The 25815-nt window shown below is 53.8% G+C and overlaps 10 protein-coding genes across 10 annotated transcripts in view; 6 read left to right on the top strand and 4 right to left on the bottom strand.

The window, feature by feature from the left end:
* DSM5745_01580 (uncharacterized protein) overlaps positions 1-1012 on the top strand; it is a gene marked incomplete at both ends in the record, with an annotated part of 1086 nt that extends 74 nt beyond the window's left edge. The window contains 2 exons of the mRNA XM_026743596.1: positions 42-741; positions 800-1012. Coding sequence (XP_026606759.1) covers positions 42-741; positions 800-1012 — 913 coding nt within the window. The remainder of the gene's footprint in view (positions 1-41; positions 742-799) is intronic.
* Positions 1013-2299: 1287 nt separating this feature from the next.
* Positions 2300-3482, top strand: DSM5745_01581 (uncharacterized protein; the record flags this gene model as incomplete). Its single annotated transcript, XM_026743597.1, has 3 exons — positions 2300-2517; positions 2590-3034; positions 3093-3482. The coding sequence occupies 3 exons, from the start codon at positions 2300-2302 to the stop codon at positions 3480-3482; spliced, it is 1053 nt and encodes a 350-aa protein (XP_026606760.1).
* A 261-nt stretch (positions 3483-3743) lies between these two features.
* Positions 3744-6253, bottom strand: DSM5745_01582 (fungal specific transcription factor domain-containing protein; the record flags this gene model as incomplete). Its single annotated transcript, XM_026743598.1, has 5 exons — positions 3744-4373; positions 4438-5332; positions 5404-5896; positions 5926-6127; positions 6194-6253. 5 exons carry the CDS (start codon positions 6251-6253, stop codon positions 3744-3746), a joined length of 2280 nt encoding a protein of 759 aa, XP_026606761.1.
* A 625-nt stretch (positions 6254-6878) lies between these two features.
* DSM5745_01583 (SDR family oxidoreductase) lies at positions 6879-7768 on the top strand (the record flags this gene model as incomplete). Its single annotated transcript, XM_026743599.1, has 2 exons — positions 6879-7177; positions 7261-7768. 2 exons carry the CDS (start codon positions 6879-6881, stop codon positions 7766-7768), a joined length of 807 nt encoding a protein of 268 aa, XP_026606762.1.
* A 939-nt stretch (positions 7769-8707) lies between these two features.
* DSM5745_01584 (FAD-binding oxidoreductase) lies at positions 8708-10460 on the top strand (the record flags this gene model as incomplete). The annotated part of the gene is made up of 5 exons (XM_026743600.1): positions 8708-8971; positions 9019-9232; positions 9286-9695; positions 9743-10143; positions 10208-10460. 5 exons carry the CDS (start codon positions 8708-8710, stop codon positions 10458-10460), a joined length of 1542 nt encoding a protein of 513 aa, XP_026606763.1.
* A 551-nt stretch (positions 10461-11011) lies between these two features.
* Positions 11012-12199, bottom strand: DSM5745_01585 (uncharacterized protein; the record flags this gene model as incomplete). Its single annotated transcript, XM_026743601.1, has 5 exons — positions 11012-11435; positions 11494-11593; positions 11656-11866; positions 11937-12118; positions 12178-12199. 5 exons carry the CDS (start codon positions 12197-12199, stop codon positions 11012-11014), a joined length of 939 nt encoding a protein of 312 aa, XP_026606764.1.
* Positions 12200-15635: 3436 nt separating this feature from the next.
* DSM5745_01586 (dihydrodipicolinate synthase family protein) lies at positions 15636-17171 on the top strand (the record flags this gene model as incomplete). Its single annotated transcript, XM_026743602.1, has 2 exons — positions 15636-16610; positions 16752-17171. 2 exons carry the CDS (start codon positions 15636-15638, stop codon positions 17169-17171), a joined length of 1395 nt encoding a protein of 464 aa, XP_026606765.1.
* A 2986-nt stretch (positions 17172-20157) lies between these two features.
* Positions 20158-21747, bottom strand: DSM5745_01587 (uncharacterized protein; the record flags this gene model as incomplete). Its single annotated transcript, XM_026743603.1, has 1 exon — positions 20158-21747. The coding sequence occupies one exon, from the start codon at positions 21745-21747 to the stop codon at positions 20158-20160; it is 1590 nt and encodes a 529-aa protein (XP_026606766.1).
* A 473-nt stretch (positions 21748-22220) lies between these two features.
* DSM5745_01588 (phytanoyl-CoA dioxygenase family protein) lies at positions 22221-23102 on the top strand (the record flags this gene model as incomplete). The annotated part of the gene is made up of 1 exon (XM_026743604.1): positions 22221-23102. The coding sequence occupies one exon, from the start codon at positions 22221-22223 to the stop codon at positions 23100-23102; it is 882 nt and encodes a 293-aa protein (XP_026606767.1).
* A 52-nt stretch (positions 23103-23154) lies between these two features.
* DSM5745_01589 (fungal specific transcription factor domain-containing protein) lies at positions 23155-24306 on the bottom strand (the record flags this gene model as incomplete). Its single annotated transcript, XM_026743605.1, has 1 exon — positions 23155-24306. One exon carries the CDS (start codon positions 24304-24306, stop codon positions 23155-23157), a length of 1152 nt encoding a protein of 383 aa, XP_026606768.1.
* Between the last annotated feature and the right edge of the window lie 1509 nt (positions 24307-25815).

Genomic DNA, 25815 nt, shown 5'->3' on the forward strand with positions numbered 1-25815 from the left:
TCCACCATCCCCGGAATCGCCTACTCCGCCCCCTTCACCAGCACCCTGCACCTCAACGCCCCCGCCCTAGCCGGCGCCTTTAACCTCCCAAACACAAGCGCCCTGCAAACGCTCCAAACCTCCCCCACCAGCGCCGCAAAACCAATCCTAGACGCCTGGACCGCCGAGCGCACGCAGTACAAGACCGCCATCTCGCTGCGCGGCATCCGCGACACGAAGCTGCTCGCGCTGTCGCAGGATCCGAAATACACTGTTATCCTGACGAGCGAGATGCACCCTGCTTTTAATGCGGCGAAGAATGGCGGTAGAGCTGGTGATGGGGGTAAGGCGGGCGGGAATGTCGACGGCACGAATCTGGTGTATCTTGCCGGGCTGTGGTATATTGGGCGGTTGGTGAGGGCGTGTCCGGAGTTGTTTCCGCGGTCAAGCATTGCGGGAAATGAAGGTGGAGGTGACAAGGGCGACGAGGATGGAGATGGAGATGCTAAGGCAAAAGTGCAGCTGGACCCGTATGATGTGCTGCATGGGTGGAAGCTGCTCAAGTGGGTGTTGATGAGTTGTGCGTCCGGGAAGAAGATTCGGGATCGGAAGGCGACGGGGCCGGTGTGGCATGTGCAGCCTGCTACTGCGACGTCGACTGCGACTGCAGCTGCTGTGAAAGTGGAAGGGGGAGAGGGAGGTGAGGATGGGGAGTCGGACGCTGTTGCGACGAAGCAGGGGGCTGATGCTGAGGACACTTCTGTACGTGGCTCAACACTTGTGTCTCATGCTGGGCAAGACTAACATTCAAATGCTATAGGATATCGTTACCAACAAAGATGATCCAGCCGAAACTGGCGCTGAGGATATCAAGGATGAGCCCGAGGCCGAAGCTGAACCTGAAGAGAGTGTCCCGAAGACCGAGGCAGATAAGATTGACAGCGTCATCAAGCGCGCCCTTACGGATGATGAAGACTACGATGCGTTGAGCGACGCAGAGAAGCACGAGGCAAAGAAGGCAAAGCCATGCTGATAGCTTTACGTTGCACTGATATGAGGTGTCGATACATTGGGCTCGTGTCTACGAAGTTTCCTATGCTTTGATCTCATGGTCTGGTTTTTGCCTTATTTATTACGTTCATTCACTGCATCTAGTTGCCCATCTGTTCTTAACAAGCTCCATCTGCAAATTACGAGACTGGTGATTGTGGGCTCTGGGCGAGAGGAGTTTGGAAGCGGACTTGAGGGGAAATTATATTCAGTGGTCGATGAACCAGACGGAATGGCGTTACAGAAGAAAACGATAACATGATGCACCCATCTAAGAGGGAATCTTGCGTTAGCTCAATCCAATCTTGACTTCTGCGCTTGATCAAATATCTGTATCCCCGGGTAGGTCGTGTAGAAGCGCGCGAGCGTCCTTCTTCCTGATTGGCCGGTGAGACATCAAGTTAGGGCTACGCACCACAATGGTTCTTTCACCACGAATATAGCAATATGCCTCTGGAAGACAACAGACGAACAATCATTCTCCCCCGACGATATGACAATCGTGCCGACATTCGAAGTGTGAGTTAACTGTGCCTGGACAGCCCCAGCCCCTTTTCCAGGCAGACTCTGCTCTGCCGAGGCCCTAGCAGGCCCTAAGACTCAGCCTTGCCAGCGCTAATTTAGCGCCTCGTGCCCTGCGCTCCGGTTTTCACCTCAATCTCATCGACCATCAAGATCTTTCTTTTTATTTGTTTCTCGTCAGCGTAATCCACACTGTAAGCACTCTACCGTAACCTCGTGCTCTTCTAAGCCCAGCCAGCACTAACCCAGTTCATACCATACCATAACCACCTCCCAGATTCTGCCAGCAGGTGCAAATCCGAATCAGCCCTAGATGCGACTTGGCATTGCTGATCACTGCCCGACGCAAATTGGCCTTGGTATAGCGCATCTCATTCGCCGCGAAGCCGAACTCATGTTTGTGCCTGTGGCTTAGCCGCAATCTCGTCTAGTTGTTAGCGGCGCACTTGTCTCGCTCTACTGGTCCCTGCGGCTCTAAGCAGCAAGTTAGACGTCGCGATTGCCCATGTGATGAACCTCGCTAGGCTGGACTGGGGCTGTGCGCCGGCTCGGGCGTTCTAGCGCTAGCCTCTAGGGTAGGTAGGGTACCGTGGGGACTCAAGGGTCCGCCCCGTAGCGCAGGCTGCGCAGCCCAGGGCGTAGGGCGATTTGAGATTGAGACTGGGAGGTGAAAACTTAAAAAGGCGCGATCCCCGTGTCGCTGTAGCCGGGTGATTCTGCGACAGTCAAACCCGTCTTTTGTGTCAACATGGCTCGCTATCGGTCCGGGTACAGCCTGCCCTCGTGCAGCGAGTATGCGTTTGAGACCGACGCCTCCCGAATCGACATTGCCTTTGCGGCGATCTTCTTCATCGCGACCTTCGTGCTGCTCTTCGTTGGCTCGAGCCGCATCGGCCGGGCCAAAAAGCAGGGACTCCATGTCGCGGGCGCAGCTCTCCTCATGATCTCGATTGTCTTTGCTTGGTTGTATGTCCACCACCCATCCACCTTAACCATCAAGCTTTTCTTGAAGGACACGATTTTTAATAAGTGGTGTAGCGCCTACATCATCCGCCTCGTCTACATCCCCCTCGAAGAATGCGACATCTTCCGCTATGACCGCCTCTACCAGGCACCTCTTCTAGCCTCCTGGCTCGCCAGTCTAGCAGAGTACCTCCTCCTCGCGGCAATCCTCACCTCGCTCACGCACAAGCTCCAAAAAGACCTCGGGCTCATGCAGCCGGCACTCCTTAAGAGCCAGAAGCTCTGGGCTGTCCTCGTCATCCTCGTCCTGCTTGCCGCGCTGAGCCTCTCAACCGCCTACAACCACTACATCTACAACGATGTCTCTGGCTCATACTACTCCGCCTCGCCCGAGCTGCTTCTCATGCCGATGCGCGGCCTCTGGACAACGTACTATGTTCTCGCGGCGGCGGGGATGGTCCTCGCTGCTGGCACGATGGGGAAGACGCTCTCCCAGGCGCCGGGGGGGTTGCGCTCGACGGTGCGTACCTACCCTACACTCCCCTTCTCCCTACCCACCATCTAACCGTGCCTTGCAGGCCCTGACCACCAGCACAACAGCCCTCCTCCTCTCCGCCCTCGGCCTCACCCTCACAAACATGGGCAGCTACGTCGACAACATGTTCATGTACGTGAACAGCAGGCTGTACTACGGCTCCCCCGCGTACAAGACATACGTGGCCAAGAACGAGGCGGCCAGCTTTCTGGAGTCGTTCTTCTACTGCGTTGCGTTTTGGGCCGCTGTGTATGTGGGCGCTTATCGGGTGGCAAGTGGTCCGCCGGCTTATGCGCCCCCGCCGCCACAGCAGCCGATGGTGTTTACCACGGGGAATGAGGGGGTTCAGAGTGGGTATAGCCGTGCGATTGCTGAGGAAGGGGGTTTGGAGCAGGGGCATGGGTATGGGAGGAATCCGGATTATGTGAGGTAGAGAGGCGGCATGCACGGTTACTAGGTACACTGATTAATGAGTTGGATCTATGGATCCATTGTCTTGGATGAACTACGTCCGGCCTTTCCTATTTGCTACAGTCGTATCGCTGCGGCTTGGAAGTAGATTTACTTCGATGATTCCCATGGTTAGGGTGTGGTACTAAGTGTCCTTATACTCCAACATACTCTGACATAGGTGGAAGACCATTTAAAATGACCGTCGCTTATCTAGATTGACTGTCTATAGAGGGTGGAACAGTCAAAACCTCACCCCCTCACCCCCCCAGAACAATTCCATATTCCCGAGCCCAGACGAAACCATCGACGTGAACTGGCCCCAGCCAGGACAATCCGACGGCGAAAGGCCGAGCCCAAGCCTCGCCATATCATTGTTTGCGCTTGCGGTGAAGTCAAGCCTGGCCCCGGTCTCATCCAGCGAGTTCTCGCCCGTGTAGCTTGTCTCGATGGTACCGGTCCCCGTACCTGTTTGCGGGCTCTCCTCATCGCCATACTGTACCTCTGAGGGTGGTGGGGCTGGTACTTTACCTGCACTGGGTTGAATGCTGATGCCATGATGCCCGTTATTCCGAAGACGAGGGTGACTGTGATGGCGAGATTGTGGGTTTGAATCGCTAGCAACGAGTGAAGTACATTGGCCATTGCCATTGCCATTGCCCGTCCGCCTCAAAGCTTCACCCCTCAACTCCTCCAGCACAAGACAATACCGTTCGGAAAGCGACCCCCTCTCCGCAATCGCCGACAGGTGGTTCTGGCATCGCGCCGCTGCAGAAAAATACATGCTGTGCAGGTGCATGTGCCGCGGGACACGGCTCTGGATGACGTGGATATACAGCATGATTGTTGCGTTGAAGGCGAAGTACGACGTTATCTGCCCTCCCACGCCCATTAGTTTGCGAAGACGACGAGGATGGGAGGTAGGGAGGGTGACATACCCAAAGCGCCCTGAGCAGCTGGCGATTCTGCGCGATCTCATCGATGATCTCCACGATCTTCAACGACGCGTTCAGGCACGCCTTTACACTTTCTTCTGTGTGCGCTGCTAGACCCCCTTTACTGGGACGGGAGCGGCCATCCTGGACGCGGGCGAAATTCCCCAGCACAAACGGCCGATGGGTCAATATGATAGAATGCCAGTATGTAAGGTTCAGGACGTTGCGCTGGCGCTGAAAAATCGGGATGATGAGCGATGCACTTAGAACGTCTGCGTCGAGGAACCAGGCGAGGTCGGCGCGCCAGGCGGCTAGATCGCTGCAGATGGATTGCACCGCGGAGAGACGTTTGTTGTCTGAGATGGGTCGGATGGAATAGAGATCGCGCAGGATGCGACTGATGATCCGGGCGATCTTCGTATGTGCTAATGGGGCGAGCATCGTTGACAGCGTGGGATTTCCGCTCGAAGCTCTAGGGTTGGACTGAAAGTGTCCCAAGGCCTGCGATAACTGATGGTCCTCCACGCACGCCGGAAACTCCGCATCGATATCCTCGTCGTGAAACGACCGCGGCCGTCCTAGCGCAGCACTAAGGTACGTATCGAGTGTGTATGCGCACCAGAATGTGCGCCGGCGACACTCGGTCTCAATTACACCCATCCCCATCCCACCACTCGAACCACTTGAGGTGCAGGTGGCAGGGTCCGGCTTCCTATTCCGATTCAACCCGATCGCAAGCGCGAGATGCGAGACCGTCCCGAACAAACTCCAGCAGTGGTTTATGCGCGACTGCGAGAGGAGGTAGTAGCATTGCGTGAGGCGGGCTTGCACGCTGCTCAGTCGGATCGAGCCTTTTTCTTGGGATAGTTGGTGCTCGGCTGCGAGGTAGTAGCGTGCGCTGCATTATCCATTCCACGGTTAGCAGGGAACTTCTGAAGGGGATACAGTGCAGAGGCCCGGGGTGGGTACCTCAGATCCGCTGGCCCCGGCCTCTCATCATCCGGCATGTAAACCCTCCCCAGGGCAAAGATCATAAAGAGCAGCGCAACCTTCGCGTTCCCGCCATTCTGGTCTCCATCTCTCATGACGCCTAGTGTCTCGTAGAACTCGGCGAACCACTCCTGCACCGTTGGGCGATGCAAGAAGCGGTACGTTGGCATCGCGAAGTCGAAGTACCGATCTATGAGCTTTTGTGCATCGTCGCGGGGCAGCATCATGCAGAAGGAGGGGTTGAAGTCGGGGAGATGTAAGGGGGCATCGCCGAAGGTAAAGATGCTGCCGCTCGGCTGGGCAAAGGAGATTGCGTCGTGCAGGCGCTTTTGCACGCGGAGTAGGAAGGAGACGCCGGACGCGGGACCGATGTAGTGGCCCTGCTGGTCGGTTGAGGAGGGTTCCGGGGAGTTGCGGGAGGAGGTGTTTGAGGGTTGTTCAGTATGTTCGGGGTGTGCACTATGCTGGGATGCTACGGGGCTGGGGAGGATGGTAGAGTACCCCTGTCCATGGCCATGTCCATGTCCATGTCCCGGGCTCCGGCTGCCATTGCTGTAGGCAGACGGGACAAGGAACTTCCTGCCGCGAGCATACGACGCGTCGAAAGTACAGCGGGCTTTTGCACGGATGCAGAACTGGCATGGTTGGGTGTTGTTGCACTTGATTTTCCTCCTGTGCTCACCTCATCAGTATGTCTGAGATACTATGACAGTGTTAGGGTTAGGGCTGGCTACCTCTTGCACCGATCACATGCCCTCGTAACCCTGACCCGCTCGGTGTTGCGTTTCCGCTTCATTTCCGCCTGGCCTTGGAGATGTTGCGCGGACATAGCTAGGCTCACATGTTAGACTTCAAAAGGAGGGACGGAAGGATGCGTAGGTGGACGGAAGGGCAGCGGGATATGTATAGACGGGACGGGACGGAGACGAGTTGCATATCCGCACGGAAAAGCATCCGAGATGCGGGGAAGCTGGGGGTGCCGGGGTGGGGACACGGCTTTTCCGTCATCATCTGATGGTCGATCAGATCCTCCGCGTTGGAACGGTTGGATTGATAGGGGCTCCTTGTTTGATTGGCCGATGCTGATTCGGCTTGGTGCTAGACGTTTACTCAAGTCTCTTAAGCCAATCCTTGCGTCTTGAGCTTTGAACGGTGCTTAGTTAACTGGAGAGTCGGAGTTTCACCGTGCTAGCCGCATACTCGTGCCTAGAGCTCAACCCAGGTATGTTGACTGCTAAAGAGAGTTGGAGATCAGTAACCGGCATCCGCCCACCCAGCAGTTCGGACGGAAGCCAGGCTTGCCCTACGCAATCCACCCATGAGCATTCCGTTCCGTTCCCTTATATCAACCGAAGCCTACTATTTCCTAGTACTTCAGATTCAATCCAGTGCACAATCCCGCATCTCGCCATAAGCTCTAGTCGACTATCGTCCAGACCTTAGTAAAATCCATCATGTCGTCCGCCGCGAAACGCCTCGCCGGCAAAACCATCCTCATCACCGGTGCCTCCTCGGGCATCGGCCGCTCCACAGCACTCGAGTTCGCCCGCACCTCACCCGACAATCTCAAATTGATCCTGACAGCGCGCCGCATCAACCGGCTTCAAGACCTTGCAGCCGAAATCACAAAGGAGCATCCCGGCGTCAAAGTCCACCCGGTGCAGCTGGACGTGAGCAATCCAGAGGAAGTGCGAAACCTGCTGGGGTCTCTACCGGACGAGTTCAAGGAGGTCGATGTCCTGGTTAACAATGCGTATGCCGCTACTCTCTCCAGCTGCCCCTCCCCCACACCATTGCGATGCGAGAATTCGATGCTGATGTCTTGCAACAATCCAGCGGCCTCGTAAAAGGCATCGCCCAAGCCCCCTCAATCCTCGAATCGGACATGCAGACCATGCTCTCCACAAACGTCACCGGCCTCATAAACATGACGCAGGCAATCCTCCCCTCCATGCTCGCGCGCAACAACGGCGTCGGCGCCGGCGACATCATCAACATCGGCTCGATCGCCGGCCGCGAGCCCTACGTCGGCGGAAGCATCTACTGCGCCACGAAAGCGGCGGTGCGTTCTTTTACAGAATCCCTGCGGAAAGAGCTGATTGCCACGCGCGTCCGGGTGATTGCGGTTGATCCGGGGCAGGTGGAGACGGATTTCTCGGTTGTGAGGTTTTATGGGGATAAGAGTAAGGCGGATAAGGTGTATGAGGGGTGCGAGCCGTTGACGCCGGATGATGTGGCGGAGGTTATTGTGTTTGCGGTGGGGAGGAGGGAGAATGTGGTTCTTGCGGATAGCTTGGTGTTTCCGAATCATCAGGCGAGTGCGACGATTATGCATCGGAGGTAGGGGGTTGTACCTAGGTACCATATTTAGGCTGTGCACTGGAGGTTGGAATAAAGACCATTGGAATTAAGTACCAGCGTAGGTAAATACTCCCAGATCAATGACAGTCACCAATGTGGTTTGGAATACCTGGAGCACCAGTACACTTGTTATACAGGATCTTCGATAGATGAGTATATTACCGTGCCCAACTAACATCAGCTGCATGGTCCCCTCTGACTATGGCCCAACGGGCTCAGCATCTGTTCGTCATGCTGGGCCCAAGTGTTGCATACCTAGGTATCAAACCAGCTTCGCGGAAACCAGCTTTGCCGCGTTTTAGGGCTTACTTCGACAATGGCGGACCCCATCCCTCCTGGACCGTGGCATGATTCACCATTCAAAGACCTCCTAGCCCATTAGAGCTAGATAGTGCCCATAAAAGCTTGATCCGACTCCCCTTGTTTATTTCATGATAAAGTCGCGCAATACGATTCGCCACAGAGGAAGCCAAGTGCAATGCCCTATACCACGTGAGTACACATACGGCATACTTCCACCGAAGGAAACCACAATCGAAGCATCTGTACAGAAGGGAAAGACCCATATTCCAAATCAGTCATATTTGGTGCTTTCGTAATTAGATACTGCCGTGTAAGGTACCTCTCTGCTCCTGCTGCACCGACCGCAGCAGGGGTGGTACAGGGGCCAACTCACCACCTGCACCTGCACTGAGCTAAGCCATGCATATGCATCAACAACTCAAGTCCAATAATGTCCACAGGATAGAGCCGCGTATTTTTACCTTCATGGTATCTACCCCGCACACAGACCGAGTCAACTGCCAAGAAGACCGCATAAATCTACAACAAATCCCACATGCTATGAATTCTACTTGAACATATGACTCTATACAATCCACTTCAACCTGACGGGATGAGATCTCTTCTGAACAGCATCATTATGGCCCTCGCGGCCCTGCTGACCTCCACGCGGGCCTGTGAAGTGCCCGACACCCAGTCATTCCAATCAACTCCCCATAGTTACCCCAAGGACGCCATTCCCGATGTCATTCGCGAACTAGGTGTCCTGCTCTCAACCAACGCATCCATTTTCGAGGCCTCCGATCCCCGCTGGGGGAATGCCACGGCGCGGTATAACACGGTCGTAACGCCTAACATCCAGCTGGTCGTGCAACCAGGCGTGGAAGGAGACGTCTCTACCGTTGTATGACTTCCCTCACTGGCTGATGAAGAGTCTCTAACAACTACCAGGTCAAATACTGCAACCGCCGCAGCATTGACTTCATGGCCGTCACCCGGGGCCACTCGTTCAGCACTGCAGTCGGTGCATTCAGAGGGATTCAGATTGACATGTCCTCGCTCCAGACTTATACCATCGAGCCGGACGGGCAGTCTGCGTGGTTCCAGGGCGGGAGCTACGGCGGCTCTGTGATTGACAGTCTCTGGGAGGAGGGCTATGTGCTGAGTACATTCCACCCAGTCCATCTACATCCACTACCATAGACTAACAATATTTAGCAACGGGCAGCTGCACCTGCGTCGGGCTCGTCGGCCCCGGCCTCGGCGGCGGCCACGGCCGCCTCGAAGGCCAATACGGTCTGATCAGCGACAACTTCATCAACCTGAACGTCGTGCTGGCAAACGGGTCCGCAATCCGCGTCAACGCAACCCGCAACAGCGACCTGTGGTGGGCGATGCGCGGCGCCGGCCACAACTTCGGCATCGTCACCAGCTTCCAGATGAAGATCCACCCGCGCACGGTCGACACCTGGCACTACCACAGCTACGTCTGGTCGGAAGATAAACTGGAGACCGTCTTCGAGCGGCTGAATACCTTCCACCGCAGCGATGGCGGGACGACGCCGTTCCGGATGACGAATTTCGGGTACTTCCGGATCGAGCAGGCGTTTAGCCCTAGCCCTGGCGAGGTGAGTGCGGTCCTGGCTTGACATATCATGTCATATCACCAACGCAGCTTTCTATCTACTACATAAAGGCCATCCTATACTGGATCTTCGTCTACGCGGGCCCCGCGTCTGAAGCCGAACCCCTCCTCGCCCCTTTCAACACCATCCCCGCGCTGAACAGCTCCTCCGGCGACGTGCCCTACCCGCAAACCGCCAACTTCCTCGGCGCAAACACAGACAGTCCCGTCTGCGCGCCACACAACAAAATGGCCATCCGGACCGCCGGGACGCTGGTCTACAACGTCACCGCCGAGCGCCAGATCTACGAGAGCTTCAACGCCCGGGCCGCGCGGTATCCGGAGCTAGCCCCCGGCGCGACTGTCGTGCACGAGGGGTACGCGAATAGAGCCGTGCAGGAGGTGGATCCGGACACGTCGGCCTTTGCGTGGAGGGAGGAGAACCATCTCATGTATGCGAATGCGCTGCTTAGCAGTTTTTTCTCGTAAAGATGAAGTATCTGACTAGGTTGTTAGGTATGTCGGGATATACCTCCCTCCTGGCTCCGACCAAATTGATGCCGCGATGGAATGGGCAGATGAGACGATGGATCTATGGAATGCGGGCCAACCGGAGCGTCGGCATTCGACGTACGTCAACTATGCGTGGGGAGATGAGTCTCTTGAGTCGATGTATGGGTATGAGCCCTGGCGGTTGGAGAGGCTGCGGGCGTTGAAGAGCGAGTATGATCCTGCGAACCGGTTTCGGTTTTATAATCCGATTGAATAGGCCTCGTGGCGCTGCAGATAGGAGGGTAGGGTTTGCGCACGGCGGTTGGAGCTCACGGGGCCACAAGACGGGCGAAAACATATGGTGTTGAGAGTAGGAGCCGATGCTATGGTACCCTAGGAAGCAATCTTGGGAGGCTTAGCATCTAGGTAGTGATTGGGAAAGCCACCTTGAGCTTGTACGTGAGGCGATGGTCGTAACTCTGCGCAGGTTAGGAATCAGGGTGCCTATAACGAGTTGGATTCCTTTGTCTTATGGATATTTCCTCAATCGAGCCACAAGAGGACGATACTGCCGAGACAGGAGGGAGACATAGCTTGAGAGTATCAACGACAGGAATTCAAGCAATCCACAACATCTGGAAAGAAGCCCAGAGAGATGGGATAGCACAACGCCCGAGAGTATGAAAGAAGGTAACTCAAGCAGCCTTAATGTTAACCATACCATACTGCCGAGACGGGAGCGACATAACGGAGCCCTCAAGCCTGAGAGCATCAAATCAAAGAGAGTACCTCAAGCAACCCACACCCCAAACCGCCCTGGGGTACTTCCTAAGCCGGCGGCAACGGATCCTTCGCCGTCTTCCCAACACTCGTCTGCGCGTTCTTCCCATACGCCCACTCCGTAATCCCCGTCCCATTCGTGCCCCCCTGATAATAAACCCTCAGCTCGGGCGGCTTCCCATCCCACGCAACCGCCGCAATCTGCGAGCTTGGCAGCGTGGCCCCGTGCATCTTGCGCTTGTCCCGGAACCCCGAGGAGCCCCAGCACCACTGCCAGAACCCGCCGTCGGCTGTGACCCAGTACAGACGGAGGTTGACGTCGGTGTCGTTGGGGTCGGAGTGGAAGTTTGTGATGGCCATCGCGGTGCGGAAGGGTGCGGATGCCACGATCACCTGGTTCATGTCGTACCAGCCTTTGCTGGCGTTGTGGCATTTTTGCACGATGTCGTTGTTGGCGTGTTGGACGTAGACTCTACCGTTTGACTGTGTGTTAGGAAGATATGGTACTGGTTGAGGGATGCGGTACGTACCGGATTGCGGACTCGCTGCCGTTGGTGAAGCGCGTGGCGGTGATGGCTGTGCCGGGGAGGGCCTTGCCTAGGTTATCGCCCGCTGTCCAGCCGGAGGATTCTATAATAGATGGTCAGCACGTCTACCTTCAATGCATGGGGAATCAATGCGCGGAGGCGTACGAGTCCACTTCCACTCCTGGATCGTATCGTCTGTCTTCTGCGCATAGACACGCAGGTCGTCGTCGCTGTTGGGCGGATATGCCGCCGCAAGCTTCGAGTACGGCGCCACCTGGATGCCGTAGTAGCCGATGTCGCCGTAGGACCAGCCCCAGTTCGGGACGTAGGTGCGCTGCATGATCGTGTTGAAGTCGGTCAGGCTGAAGACGCTGATCTGGGTGCGGTGATGATGTTAGCGGGACGTACGTCTAACATAGGGTAGGTAGGGCTTATGGGATTCATACATTCTTCAGCCCTGGGGTGGCGGCCGCGGCCAGGGGGGTGTTGTATCGGGCGTTGCCGATCGTGGAGCCGATGTTGCCGCCCTTCCATCCCTTCTCGTATTGCGTTTCACGGATTTGGCCGCTCGGGCTTTGGAAGTAGATGCGCATGCGCTCGGGTTCGCAGACCGCTGCAATGCCGGTGGCTTGAATGGCAGGTCAGAGAGAGTCACGGACTTGAAACAGCGCTTGCGGATAAACTTACGGTAGTGGATCTCAGAAGCCATAGTGATGGAAGGATGTTTGGAACTGGATAATCAGAAAGTGGTGATGGACTGTTTGATGTTGGAACTGATTTTGGCCGGGGGTTCTGGGGGTTTATATGCTCATATCCTCAGCATGCTGACGTACTCAATCTCGAGATGATTCCATTACGTGACCTTTGCTGGGATGAAGTGGATGGAACATTCAATGATAGTCCGTCAATCCACGTCCTAACCTTCCACCACTTGGACCGCCTTCAGTCCTTCAAAATCCGGGACAAGCTGACGTGAGGGTTGAACCTTCTGCACTGTACCTCGTGACTTTCTGTGATGAAGTAGATTGAACGTTCAATGATACTCCGTCAATCCACGCCATAAACCTTCTGTAACCTGGATGGCATTCGGACCTTCAAAATACAAGGCAAGCTGACGTGAGGATTACCCGGGGTAACCTTCTGCACTGTCGTAGACATGAGACTGGCTGATCCCGTAGATCGCGGAGTGCACCGTGCATGGCTCTGGCACCGGATGACGGCGTGGATGGAACTCGAGCTATGGATTACAGAGAGGATTGTACTTGTATGACGCGCTGAGTTGATGGATCGATCATCGATCATCGTAGAAAGCACCGCCGCCATGCCGGGGACGTAAGGCATGTAGTTGCTCAGCGACGAAGTCAACCATTGTCTGGGCTCTATATAGCTATTTCAAAGAAAAAAAGGTGTCATGCTTCTACGTCAATACCTAATGTTTCCTCCGGGTTTGTCACTGCAAGGGCTCAGAAAAATCGAACAGGAGTTAGGTATGTTCCCAGCCTTATTGCTTTTGCCCTAACTTGCATCACCGGAGGACTTTCTTTACTCCGATGCTGTCTTTCCCTGCTTTGAACTCAACATTGTTACAAAACCCCACGTCTACTCGGCGTACGGAGTATGTCAAACTCCCATCCATGGTTCCGGAAGATCATCCATGTCGATCTCAAGTAACTACGCTGGGGTTTAAAGCAACATTGTGACTTGTGTTCAGAAATAAGATGCCATTAGGTAATATCCAATACAGTGACGTATACTCCATGCATAGGATGTGACACAATCACCCCATATCTGTGATGCAAATGCAGCTGCGATCACAATGTTCATAGCGCAGTTCGTTTTGATACATCCCATTGTTGCGTGATCTGCAGGTCAGCAAGATGGAATGCGGGGTGTCCGGGATGCAATATACCATTCATTCTTACTCCGAGGTAAGCTAGTTTACGCTGGCGTAGGATGACTGGGGGTTTGTTGACTAGGCAGTTGCGGCCAATAGCGTTATACAGGGGGATCTTGTGTGGCAGCTGGGAAGAATGTTCTCACGCTCGGAGTATCTTCTCTTCAATCTGCATTTAGCATGACTTGGTTTCGACACATCCATGCTTACTTCAGAGGCGTAGTAGTATACGCAAGCAGGGCCAATGCGTTGAGCTCTGTGCGCAAGAAGCTGGATGTAAATGGTTGATGCCTTTCGGAATTGTCGTCAGCTCAAAGGCCACCCGGAACTTTATTAGGGGTCTACAAGGCAAAGATTATGATTATTAAGACCAAAGTGTGTCAAAAGGGTTTTAGAAGTGCTGCGTAGAGATACAAAACCACAAAAAGGCAAGGGGAAACAGAGAGCAGGGAACTCCGGATAATGATGGAAAATGTGTCTGAAAGCTTTCCCAATCATCATGGATTGAAGGTCCACACCATTCAACAAAGCCCTCACTAGGCAACGTATTTTGATACACCACTATGCCAACAAGTAATCACCTTTGATATCCTTCTCGAGGGAGCGCTTCCCGGGACTGGAAAGAGCACTATGTTCTTCAGCAGGAATCCAAGCCTCCCTGGACATGGGTGATTCTCTTCGATCCATGGATGCGAGATCCCATTTCGACAACGTCTTGACTATGGCTCAGAAAGCACGCGAATACCCGATTCCGGGTAGACATCCTCCATGGAGCCCAAGGCGCTCTGGGTCTAAAGTCTACGCGATGATGATATCGTCAGTATTGTTACTCATTGCATGTGTCGTAAACTCCGTTAGAGCACTTCAGAAACAGCGCCATCGGCGCGGTGGGACTCGTAGACCTGAAGAGGATTGAAATGGGTCTAAGAAACCCAATAATCGATCGAGAAATTTACGCTTATTAGCAGTGGAACAACTGCAGTTTGGCTGCTGGCCAGTGAAGACTTGACCCTACGCCATTGATGAGTGACCGGATTAGGAGACAGAAGATTGGAGCAATTCTTTTGCATTTTTTGATTCATTGGTGGTAGATACACGCAGACGGAGTGGCAAACGACTCTGATTCAAGTATAAATGAGCTAATATCAAGACAGCTGCAACGTCTGAGTCTCGAGGATTTGGCCGATGAAAATCGAAAGTTAAGACTTCTCCTGTTCAACGCCTCTTCACTCGCATGACTTCAGGTCAGCTGGATGCCGATTCTTCATTGCTATAGCCGCAGCAATACCTTTTCTAAGACACGCGCCACCCGTAATATCCCAGACGGACTCTAACATGTTGACCAGGAACCAAGACCTTTCATAACCGCAAAAGTCCAATATCAACAGACCAATGGATGGGAAGCCTCTTAATTGTCGTGCTTACTGCTACCTCTGGACAGCGGCAGGAATTATGAAGTGGGATTCAAACTAACGTTGGCTCTTGCAAAGAAAACAGCATATCCCATCAATCTTAAGGCGGAATCGGTGTTAGGGCTCAGAGCTTGGCTTAAACCGTAAGATAATGGCCCTGGTGCCGTGGTCCTTACCGAGTCCCCGCATCATGGGCTATCTGCTTGCTACCAGTCTGGACAGGCAGCTAGGCAAGGGTTTAGTTCTACTTCAAGTTCCTCCAGCCGTATTCTCAGCCAAGCCATTTCGATAGACCTCGCTGCCACCGAGGCAAAGGTACGCAAAAGCCCACCATGAGATCGGGATTCCAAAAGAAACAAGCAGCCAAGGAACCCGTTTCGGGCTTCTCGCCCACAGAGCTGGGAGCTCATGCAATGGACAGCTGGAGTCTGTGCGGCAACCCCTTGCGGAAAAGAGCATCCGTTCCCTTCCCCGGACACGGAAAAGTCGGGTGCATATCCGGCCCCGTTCCCCGCACGGCCCGCTAGCCCTACCGTACCGGTAACCCAACCACATCCGCTCTGGTGGACCCCGCCTGGGACATAAACTACAGAATCAGGCAAGGGAACCACGACACCTACCAACAGCTCGCTGGCTCTCAGGACGCAGATAACCGGATACCTAGTCGAGCCGCAGGGCCCTCCGTGCCAGGCAGCAACGATCCAATCCCCGGTCATACAAAACAGAACCGCGCCCCTTGTCTCGCCTCATACCTACCTACCTATGTCCTCCAATCTCCCGACGTTACCAAGGCGTCGACTTCATTATTTCTGTCTTACCTACCTCACCTTCCTTCCACAATGACCGTCCGAAACGGCACCAGCAGCAGCACCACAAACGGCACCTCCGCCTCGCCTTCCCACACCTCCCTTCCAACCGTCCCACCAAGCGGCGTCTGGGCCCCCGCAATAACATTCATCAACGCCCCAACCGACACGCTCGACCTCCGCACCCAAAGCAAATACTACGCCTACCTCTCTTCCACGGGTCTAAGCGGGCTCGTAATCCTCGGCACAAACGCCGAACCATTCCTGTTGACGCGCGAAGAGCGCAAAACCCTCCTTCTTACAGCTCGACAATCTGTCCCAGACACATTCCCGCTCATGGCCGGCGTCTCAGGCCACTCCACAAAACAAGTTCTCGAATTCATAGCCGACGCAAAAGACGCAGGGGCTGATTACGCCCTGTGTTTGCCGCCGGGGTATTTCGGGAAACAGACGACCAGCGAAGTAGTGGTTGATTTCTTCGACGAGATCGCGGCCGCGAGTCCGTTGCCGATTGTGATATATAACTTCCCGGCTGTCGTGAACGGGGTCGATCTGGACTCTGCGACGATTGCGGCTCTGGCGAGAAAGTGGCCGGGGAAGATTGTTGGGGTTAAGCTGACGTGTGGTTCTGTTGCGAAGATCACGCGGCTTTCTGCGGAGCTCCCTGAAGGGACCTTTGCGGCGTTCGGCGGGCAGAGTGATTTTCTTGTTGGGGGGTTGGCGGCGGGTGCGGTTGGGACAATTGCGGGGTTTGCGAATGTCTTTCCTAAGACCATTGTGAGGATATATGATCTGTACCAGGCGGGAATGGTGAAGGAGGCTGTGGAGTTGCATAAGAAGGCGGCGCTGGCGGAGCAGCCGTGTAAGGCGGGGATTGCGAGTGTTAAGTATGCGGTGGGGATCACGACGGCAAAGAAGGCGGGGATTGAGGGGGCGGCGGAGAAGTTGAAGCCTAGGCGGCCGTATAAGGCGTTGGACGAGAAGGGGAAGATTGCGGTTGAGGAGATGGTGGGAACGTTGATGGAGATTGAGGAAAGTTTGTAAATGAACGATTGAGGTCCTAACTTCGTAGATACAAGATACCTAGTAGAGGTCCGTGTGACGGCGATTACTATATCCAACTCCTAACTCCATCTCAATACTGCACAGGAATTACGCATTAGCACCGAACAGCATCAACATACCCATCCTGTTAATTTGTCTTCCAATGCTGCCTACAGCCCGGACAGAGATGGGTCTCGTCCCTACCCGACATCATGTGCTGAGCTTCTCGCACAATGCTCATGTATCCACTGTCCTGTCTACTCGCAAACTTGGCCATATCCTGCTGCGGTCAACAATACACCTCCGCAAAGAGAACTGGGGGCATACCACATGGTTAGCCAGGATGGGGAAGCACGGTTCCCCATCAATGGTAGCCGAGTCCTCAGAGACAACAACAGAGCGCATCATAGGGATCGTCTCGTAAAAGCAGACGATCTGGATCCGGCATCCTTCATCCTTCCGCTTCTCCAGGAGATTGTAAAACGACCGGCGCATCTCATGGAGGGCCTTGGACCGGGGTCCTAGGAGGCTGACCATCTGGTGGTTGACAGGCTTGAAGATGTTGAACATGCGGGCGAATCGCTCACCCCATGTTGCCAGGTTTGCCCCGCGATGTGGAGTTCCCAGGAAGCAGATGCCGATGGTGTGTGTTTCGATGTCCCGCAGGTGGTCTGTCCGGCTTTCTCGCGCCGACGTCAAGGCCTGCTGGACTACTAAGCCGCCGAGGCTGTGGGCAATAAACAGGAGGGGCCGCGTCCGCTACACCATAGTCAGGGAAGAGAATATACCACGAAGGGTTTGGGCAGATCGGTTGACGTACAGTTTGATTGTCGCTCCGGCAGCCAGACAGGCTGCCTAGCAGATCAGCGGCATACCCGGACAACCATCCTTGAGAAACCTGGTTCCAGGGATGCCATACGGCCACATCGTAGCCAAAGACGATGACTCGGGCATTGGCAATGTCATGGGGCAGAAGGTCCTGTGGCCAGTATACTTGTTGTCCTGTGTGGTAGAATGTTCGATATGCGTCCCCCATCAGTCCATGAAGGATAACAATGTCAACGACCGCGTCTGGGGGTTCATGCACAACTATCAGGCCAATCGACGGGCGTGTCAAACTTGCTGGACGAGATAGGCCTACTGGGTCCGATGCCGACGGTGGAACCGGCGGAGGGTCAACGGTCCGAATGGGACTTTGTGGATGAAGTGGTCCCTTGAGAAGCGCCATATTGAGCTGAAAACCGGGACAGCTCTTGGAGTGATTGGAGTCGTAGGGAAAAGAGACGCTAAGGTTCGTACCATGGTCCGTTAGCCTTCCGCGTGTTGGACGGCATCCCGAGCTTTGGGGTAACAAAACTGGAAGAGAAAAAAGTTCGGTGGTAGGGGCAGGGTAAGTAGGAGGAGTGAGCGAGAAAGTTGATCATGCCGTGGTTTCAGTATTGCTCCGAGTAGCATCCACAGAGGCGCTACAGTGCCGCGCACTGCTTGTCGAGAATTTGAAATAGTATCCTCAGACATGGATATTGTCTGGTCCCTTTGAACGTCCAGAGGCTATCCGAGGTGGGTTCCATGGTCCTTCCAGTGACATAATGGTCCATGGCTGGCTTTCCTGGTTCGAATCAGAAATTCCAATCCAACAGCGGCTGCTGTAAAGCCTCATGGGCCGTGCCATTCAAGGGTCCTGTCCGTGGCAAGTGGGCACCCATCAAACACTCCATAGATGTTCCAGTCCAGCAGCGGCTGCTGCGATGGACGGCAATGGCCTGAAAATCCAGTTTAAAGCAAGTGTGCAACATTTAACAACACTTGAGGTGTCCAAGGATCCAGTCTCACAGCGGCCGCCGTAGACAACATGAGTAAATTATTCTCAATTCCATGGATAGCAAGACTGAACATGCTAATAGAAGTAGATAAGTCCTGCAATGAAGGGAAACAGTTCCACATCAAAAAAAGCGATCCTCGAGGTTTCAGGTCCAGAGGAAATCCATATTGATGGAGGTGTGCCACATCAAACAACACCCAAGTAGTTTCCAGTCATACAGCGGCTGCCATAGACTCCAAACAAGGCAATGTCCAGCCCCCACCCCAGGTGTGGAGTGGCAGGCAGAGGTTCCTAAGTGTCGAAGCGAGCGTGCCAACATAAAACAACACTCGTAATGTCCAGTCCCCCACTCCAGGCTTGGAGTGGGAGGCGATTAAAATCAGCATCCTTCCCAACGTTGGGGTCAAAGGGTTGTCGAGGGTGATGCCAATAGATCATCATTATCATTTTGAGACCGTCGTGAAAGATTTGCGGTGAAGGGGTAGTAATAAAGAAGCAATAGGAAATGGAAAAGGGAATTGTGTCGGGAGAAGCCGGAATGGGAACCAAGAGGGACATACCTGAGTGTCAGAGACCTCCAGGTGCGAACAAAGCCAGACAAAAATATGTGAACGTGTAAGACAAAATAAGGAAAGGAGCCGAAATAGTGCAGGATGCGAGGAGGAAGGAAGAGACCAGACGAGATCTTTATGGTGTCGACTCGACAAGCGAAGACAATCTCCACTGGGGAAGGATCTAAGAGCAGTGCCTGATAAAAGAGCCAATAAATCACCTCGCTTCAAACCATTGGACTCGAAGCGCCAATCGCAGCAGTCAAAAGTGTTTGTCCGAAGCGCTGAATCCGTATCCTGAGCTGTTGGTGCCTCACGCAGCATGTCGGCCCAACCTGACGAGCCACAATCAGTCGCCTCACCTGACTATTTTCAGCTCAGATCTTCTCCGTCGGAATCGAAATCAAGGCGACCAATGCCGGGTCTGTGGACGCATCCATGCGTGCCTAGTCTACCCCGGAGTAAGGGCACGCTGTGTCTCCTAGGGTTTGACGGCCCAATTTGCCCTGATCTTACCGCTGCACCCGAGCAGAGAGATTCGTCCACCATCAAGGCTTGCCGAGTTTTTTTTATCCTGGAGCTAGCTGCTAAAGGATACCGGTGAGCAGTCTCTGAGAGATCATTGTCTGTTTGGTTCTTGAACTCGGCTCGTTGTGTGGTGACATTGTTCGCATATAACTGGCAGCACGGCTATCAGGACATGGTTCACCTTACTCGCTGCAGGCCAGAGAGTATGCAGAAGGTAGATACGTAAGCTTTCTACTGGCTCACTTCCTCGCCCGTATTTCGTTTTGTCTCGAGTCGCTGACTCAATTACGTGGACATACCGGCAGGCAATCTTGCCTGACGTTCCTGAGTAACGGCTGCATACTATGTATTCAACAAGACGCGTTGGTGAAACAGTCGGCAAGCTCGCCTTTTGTGGGTAAATCGCTTGGTTCAGATGATGCAAATCGGTTCAGCAGGTTAGGGGGTCTCTGCATCTGCATTTACCCAGGAAGGGGCTCTAGGTCGACGTATATTGGTCGAAGTAGTTAGCCTGACTCAAACACTGCCTGGATATTTCGTTTGGAATGAAGCGGCGAATCGCGACGCATCAAGGCAGCTCATCACCTCGTCACCTCCGCAATGTTTCCAATCATGCCCCAGTCCTCCCATCCTCCAGGGAATATCTCCCAAACTTCCGACTATCGACCCCCTTCTCAAACAGCACATCCAACTCCTCAAACGTCCTCCCCCTTGTCTCCGGTAAACAAAACCAACACCACGCACTGCAAACCACCGCGATGCCGGCAAACAAGAAACCGACCTTTCCCCTCCAGTTGCCCTGATCCTGATCAATTGCATAAGGTATACTGACACCGAATATAATATTCCAGATATGACATGAAACAGTCGCAAGGCCAATCGTCATTCCCCGCAGCTGTACGGCCGGTATTTCAGTGAGGATCGTGAAACAGGCAGGGCCGATCGTGATGTCATAGGTGAAGAGACAGACGAGGATGAGGGAGCATTGAGCCCAGATGGGACCTGAATTCGTTTGCGGGATTAGATCAAGGATACCAATGAGGAAGAGGAGGAGGGCGATGGCGAGGGTTCCCCAGATATAGAGCGGGCGGCGACCGAGCTTAGAGATTAACGGCCACGAAAGGATTGTTCCCACAAAGCCTACTGCTGTCAAGCCAACGTTCATGGAGAAGGCGTCTGAAGGATCGAGGCCCGCGCGCTGGAAGAATTGAACCGCGTAGTTTACGTACAGCACTTGGCCGGAGAGTGGTTGGATGCTGTAGACCATGACCGCAATAATAAGGCGGCGGAGGTTAGGCCCGCGAAAGACATCCAGGTAGTTGTGGTGTTTTGTGAGCTGTTTCTCCAGGCGCAGTGTGTGCTGGATATTGGCGAGAGTTGGGGTTACGTCGATGTTTGAACATGGGGAAGTAAATCGGGCCAGAGCTTTTTTGGCATCGTCGACGCGGCCCTTCCGACAGAGCCACCACGGAGAGTTGGGGCAGAACGCAATGAAAGCCAGGATGAGGACTGCGGGCGCCCATTGCGACGCGTATGGGGCTTTATAAGCCCATTTCGAGTCGAGACTGTCGGTCCCTTTAAGCTCTGCCGATGCGATAAGCTGACCGACCACAAATCCCAGATTGACCATTGACCCCGCGACGCCACGGAGCACAAGCGGGCAGACTTCACCAATGTAGGCGGAGCCGACGACGGGATAGAACGCGATGACTGTACCGTTGAAGAGCTCCCCGAGAAAGAGAACGACAGGGGTTTCAGCGAAGAACTCCATGAAGATACAGGCGATTGAAAGTAGAGAACAAGCAGCCAGGGTAATCTTGGGCCCGAATCGATCGTACACCCAGCCGGCAAACAAGGCACCGACGACACCACCAATGCTGTTGGCGTAATTGAAGGCTCCGTTCCACGCTGCGCTCACGACGTACTCGCCATTGTAGAGGTAGCCAAACTGTTTCTTGAACGGGTCCAAGCCGACAATGCTACCGACGAGAGCCCCATCGAACCCTTTGAGGACAACGGCGACATTAATCATCAGGGACCAGATGGCGGCTGGTCGGTAGAGGTTGACGGCCTCCCAAAAGCCTAGAGCATGTTGGGTGTGGGTGTAGAATTGTGATTGCTCTGCTTCCCACGCCAAGTCATCGATGTTGTCGTCCAAGGGTTTCCCACTCGGGATCGGGGTTTTGCCTTTAGTTGCCATAGTTAGTGCATGGAAGACGGACTGAATAATTAATCAACACAAGAAGCATGGTAGGGTGAACGTCAAGTTATACCTTTGCCATTGCAACGAGTATACGATGATTAGCTGGTGATAAGCTATCATGACCATAGTCTCTGTGCGGTTCAGGTTATACCGTAAGTAGCAATTTTAACAGTCGAGATCACCCGAAGCTTTAGTACACTGCAGGATTTGATGTTTCATATCGAAGTATCTCCAGCCAATGAAGTTGCTTGAACCTAAACCCAGATTAGCAAAAGTAACAGTAGAGTTCGGAGTTGGAGAACCCCTGTCACGCTAAGCAGTATCAGCCCAGGCGCGGATGTGGTCTCACCCACCTCACGTCTTGTCCCCGGTTATTTATTGAGAAAGTAGGTAGCAGCATAAGCGGTACTCTAGACAGCAGTCACTCGTCTGTATCAAAGATCCCTTCGATTCATTGCAAATCCCCCACGATGTCCTCCCAGCCAACCCTCATATCTCTATCCTCCTCCGAACTCGCGAACACCAAGATTTCCTCGCACAACCTCCAAGCCGCTATCGAAGCTCTGCACCGCGACGGCCTGGTTGTTCTGGCCAATGCCGTCTCCACGGAGCACCTCGACAAACTGAATGAGCGCATGGTGCCGGAAGCCAAGACCCTATATGCCCGTTCTTCGACACACCGAAACTTCGGCCCCAAGACCGGCAACATTCAGCAAGAACCAGTGCTCGAGAAAGAATATATTTTTCAAGATGTTGTGGCGAACCCCTTTGCCGTACAGGTCGTCGAGTGCATGTTCGGTCCGCGACCGTCATTGCGCTTTTACAGCGCGAATACAGCGTTCAAAGCGGAGGATCGACAGCCGGTTCACGTCGATGTGGACTTTGATTTCCCCAAAGTCCCCTGGGGATATGCAATTAATATAAATCTCGTTGAGACGACGCCCGAGAATGGCGCTACCGAGGTTTGGCTGGGAAGTCATACTGATACGACGAAAGACGTGCTTGATGACCAGTATAGCCATAAGCAAGTAAGGGCAGAGTTACTCGAAGAGCGTCGGAATATAGGTAGGCGCGGAGTTCAGCCCGCAATGCTTCCAAAGGGGAGCTTGATTATCCGGGATATGAGACTTTGGCATGAGGGGATGCCGAATCAGACTGATGAGCCGAGAGTCATGCTGGTGACTATCCTGTTTCCGCATTGGTATCGGAGTAATCAGAAGATCATTTTGCCAGAGAGCTTGAAAGGCGAGGTTGAGGGATGGAAAGATGTCGATGCTTGCGTGGAGTGGGTTGAAGAGGGGTATGATTATCTGCAAGGCCGACACGATCATGACTTTGCGCTGAAGCCGTAAAGTATCCTGTATATACTGTTAGCATTAGACAGAACATGAAGAGGCAGTCTTACTAGGCTAGATGCAGCATTTCTCCCATCTCCTTAACGACTTCAATGCAACCAAGCCGACTCATTTGCTCTGCGCCTTCCACGCAGTGTGTGAAGTCTTTACTAAGCCAGACGTGCTCCATCAGCTCCCACACTTTGCGAATAGACTGTATCCTTCGCATCGCGTGCATATTCATCAGCCGCTGCTTGACGAACTCGCGGTCCCTTGGCTCGGTTGCCTCACACCCAGCGGTGAACAAAGGCCAAACATGTGCAGAAACCAGGGGTGATGATATTGGTACAGCAGCAAGTGAGTCAATACACCTCCGCACATGATACAATGTAAGCGCATGCGGAGCTCCGATATCGTAGACAACTCTATGGAGGTAGATGAATGCGGCCGATCGGTGGGCTTCTGTTGTACGAGCCCGATCTGAAGGAAGCCCATGGATGTCCATAGACTCCAGGTCACTTTTTACCTTTTGACCAAGTACCATCAGGGTTGCCGGAGCACAACCCGCGTCTTTCATTTTCTTCAGCTCGCTAATCCGGGCCACAGCTTGCAGGATCGTCGCGTGATACCCCCGCGACGACTCCAGATCCAGCAGCAACGGAACCGTCTCGGTCTCGTTCAGCCCAGAGTGGCAAATCAAGGGCTCACTACCTTTGGCGACTGCAGAGAGTAGATCATAGTAAAGGATCTGAGTCAGGAGAAAGCGTCCGCACGGAGATGTCAGATATCGCAGTCCGCCTCGAGTCCGGATTAGTTCTGTCGCTCCGAGCAGATGATTGACGTCGCCTTCTTGGTTCTGGCCATTGTTGTCGAATTGCTTGCTCATTTCAAGTAGCAAGATAGACGCAAGTAGAATGTCATTGTTCGCGGTAGTACTGGGATCCTCGCCCAATCTCTTTCTCAGAGACGCGATTGCAGCTAAGCGATGACCCTGCGCAGCTAGGGCAAGGTTTTGCCCTGACTCCAAATGGGAATCTGAGGTTGCAAGGTGGCTAGCTGCAATTGACAGCACGGCGTGCCGTAGCGGACTGTTGGGGTCGCAGAGCGCCATTGGAGTCAGGTACATCTGAAATGAGTTGGTCTGAGAGGAGGGCGATATGCAAAGCAGCGGGGCGATATAGACTGTCCAATGGTGAAGGAGCCTGTATTGCTCCAATGTCATGTCGGATGGGCGCGGAGATACCAAGTGCTCGGGGTTTTGTCGAGAATGGCGTTTATTGTCGTTTGACCGGCGCTGCTTGCCTCCCTCTTGCGGTCGCCACTTGAGTCGTTGGCCGTATCCCTTGCAATGAATGCGCAGCCTAATACACCGTCCACATTGTGGCTTCAGCTCGTCACATTTGTAACCCGCCTCTCGACACGTCCAGCACCCTGTTCTGGACCTTGTCCGTTTATTCGGCCTTGAAGACTCGGCCGAGCTGGTGTTCTCCGTCATTGATTCAGCACGTTTGTTCGATAAAAGAAGGATGCGGAAGACATCGAGGAGATGGAGTCCAGATCGATCGCTCCGGCGGAGTTAAATAGAGGCCCCCGCATGCCCGGCCAGCTGACCCTCGGTTGATAAACCGGAGTACATCGATTGGCCAGCGAGCTATCTCCACTGGGGTGCCCGTCGACTCCAATACCTAACTGGAGCAACAATATGCAGGTGGCATTAGGCTCCGGGGAATTGTGGCCGCGAAGACATCTGTCGCGGAATCAATCATGTTCAAGAGGCAACGGACCTCGTCCCAAACGACAATCCCCTTTCGCCAAACGTTATCCATTGCCTAGCCTGGACATCCTCCAGCTTATGAACACCATACTCAATCTGTTTCCGTCGATTCCAATCCGTCGTTTGTCTCCGTGCTGCGCCGGAAAATGAGCTTTACAATTCAAACGGCTCATGATCGTCTTGCTGAGAAGTCGATGCGCTTCATCCCAGCGGTTCTCAAACACCCAGGACTAACAATCGGACGTGGTCGAGCGATTTTCCGAGTCAGGGACGCTCTTCTGATCGTTTTCTGACTGACAATCTCGAAGATCGCTCGGCTCTGCGGCAGCGAAGTCGACAACGTCTGCCCGTTTGAAGACGCGGATCTGCCAGAGACGCCGGTGAAATCGGAGTTTTCGACGCATCGTTTTGACGATGGTGTGTTGTCGGTTTGAGTGGAGAGAAAAGAGAGAAGTCCGGGAATGGAGGTGAGGCCGACGCCTTCAGCTGAACGCTAGACCGGTACCTATGTGCCGCAGATCTGTACGGTACTGAGCCAGCCATGTCCATCTGCAGTGTTACCTACCCTAACTACCTATTATTGCATTGACATGGAAATGGGTGCTCGGGACGACCTCCAGAAGAAATAAAGAGGAGGAGGATGGATTGACGGGAAACGAGGTCAGGAGTGAAGAAGAGATAAATAGACGGTCGAGTTTGACGGAAGTTGAGGAACGTTGGACGATGAACCTCAACGGCAGGCACGGATACACGTGACACGACATATACTACCTCTAGGTAGGTAGTGGACCAATGAGAAACCTTAGTTACCCAAGTATACATTACATGTACTCGTCACTTCGCTGAGCCCGACCGCCTTGGTGGCGGTTGGTTAGCTCCACCCTAATAAATACACCACCTTAATAATAATTATAAATTTTAATTGCGTTAAGTAACTTTAAATATTTATAACTTTAC

The sequence above is a fragment of the Aspergillus mulundensis genome (genome assembly GCF_003369625.1).
Source record: "Aspergillus mulundensis strain DSM 5745 chromosome Unknown scaffold_1, whole genome shotgun sequence".
NCBI classification, from domain to species: domain Eukaryota; kingdom Fungi; phylum Ascomycota; class Eurotiomycetes; order Eurotiales; family Aspergillaceae; genus Aspergillus; species Aspergillus mulundensis.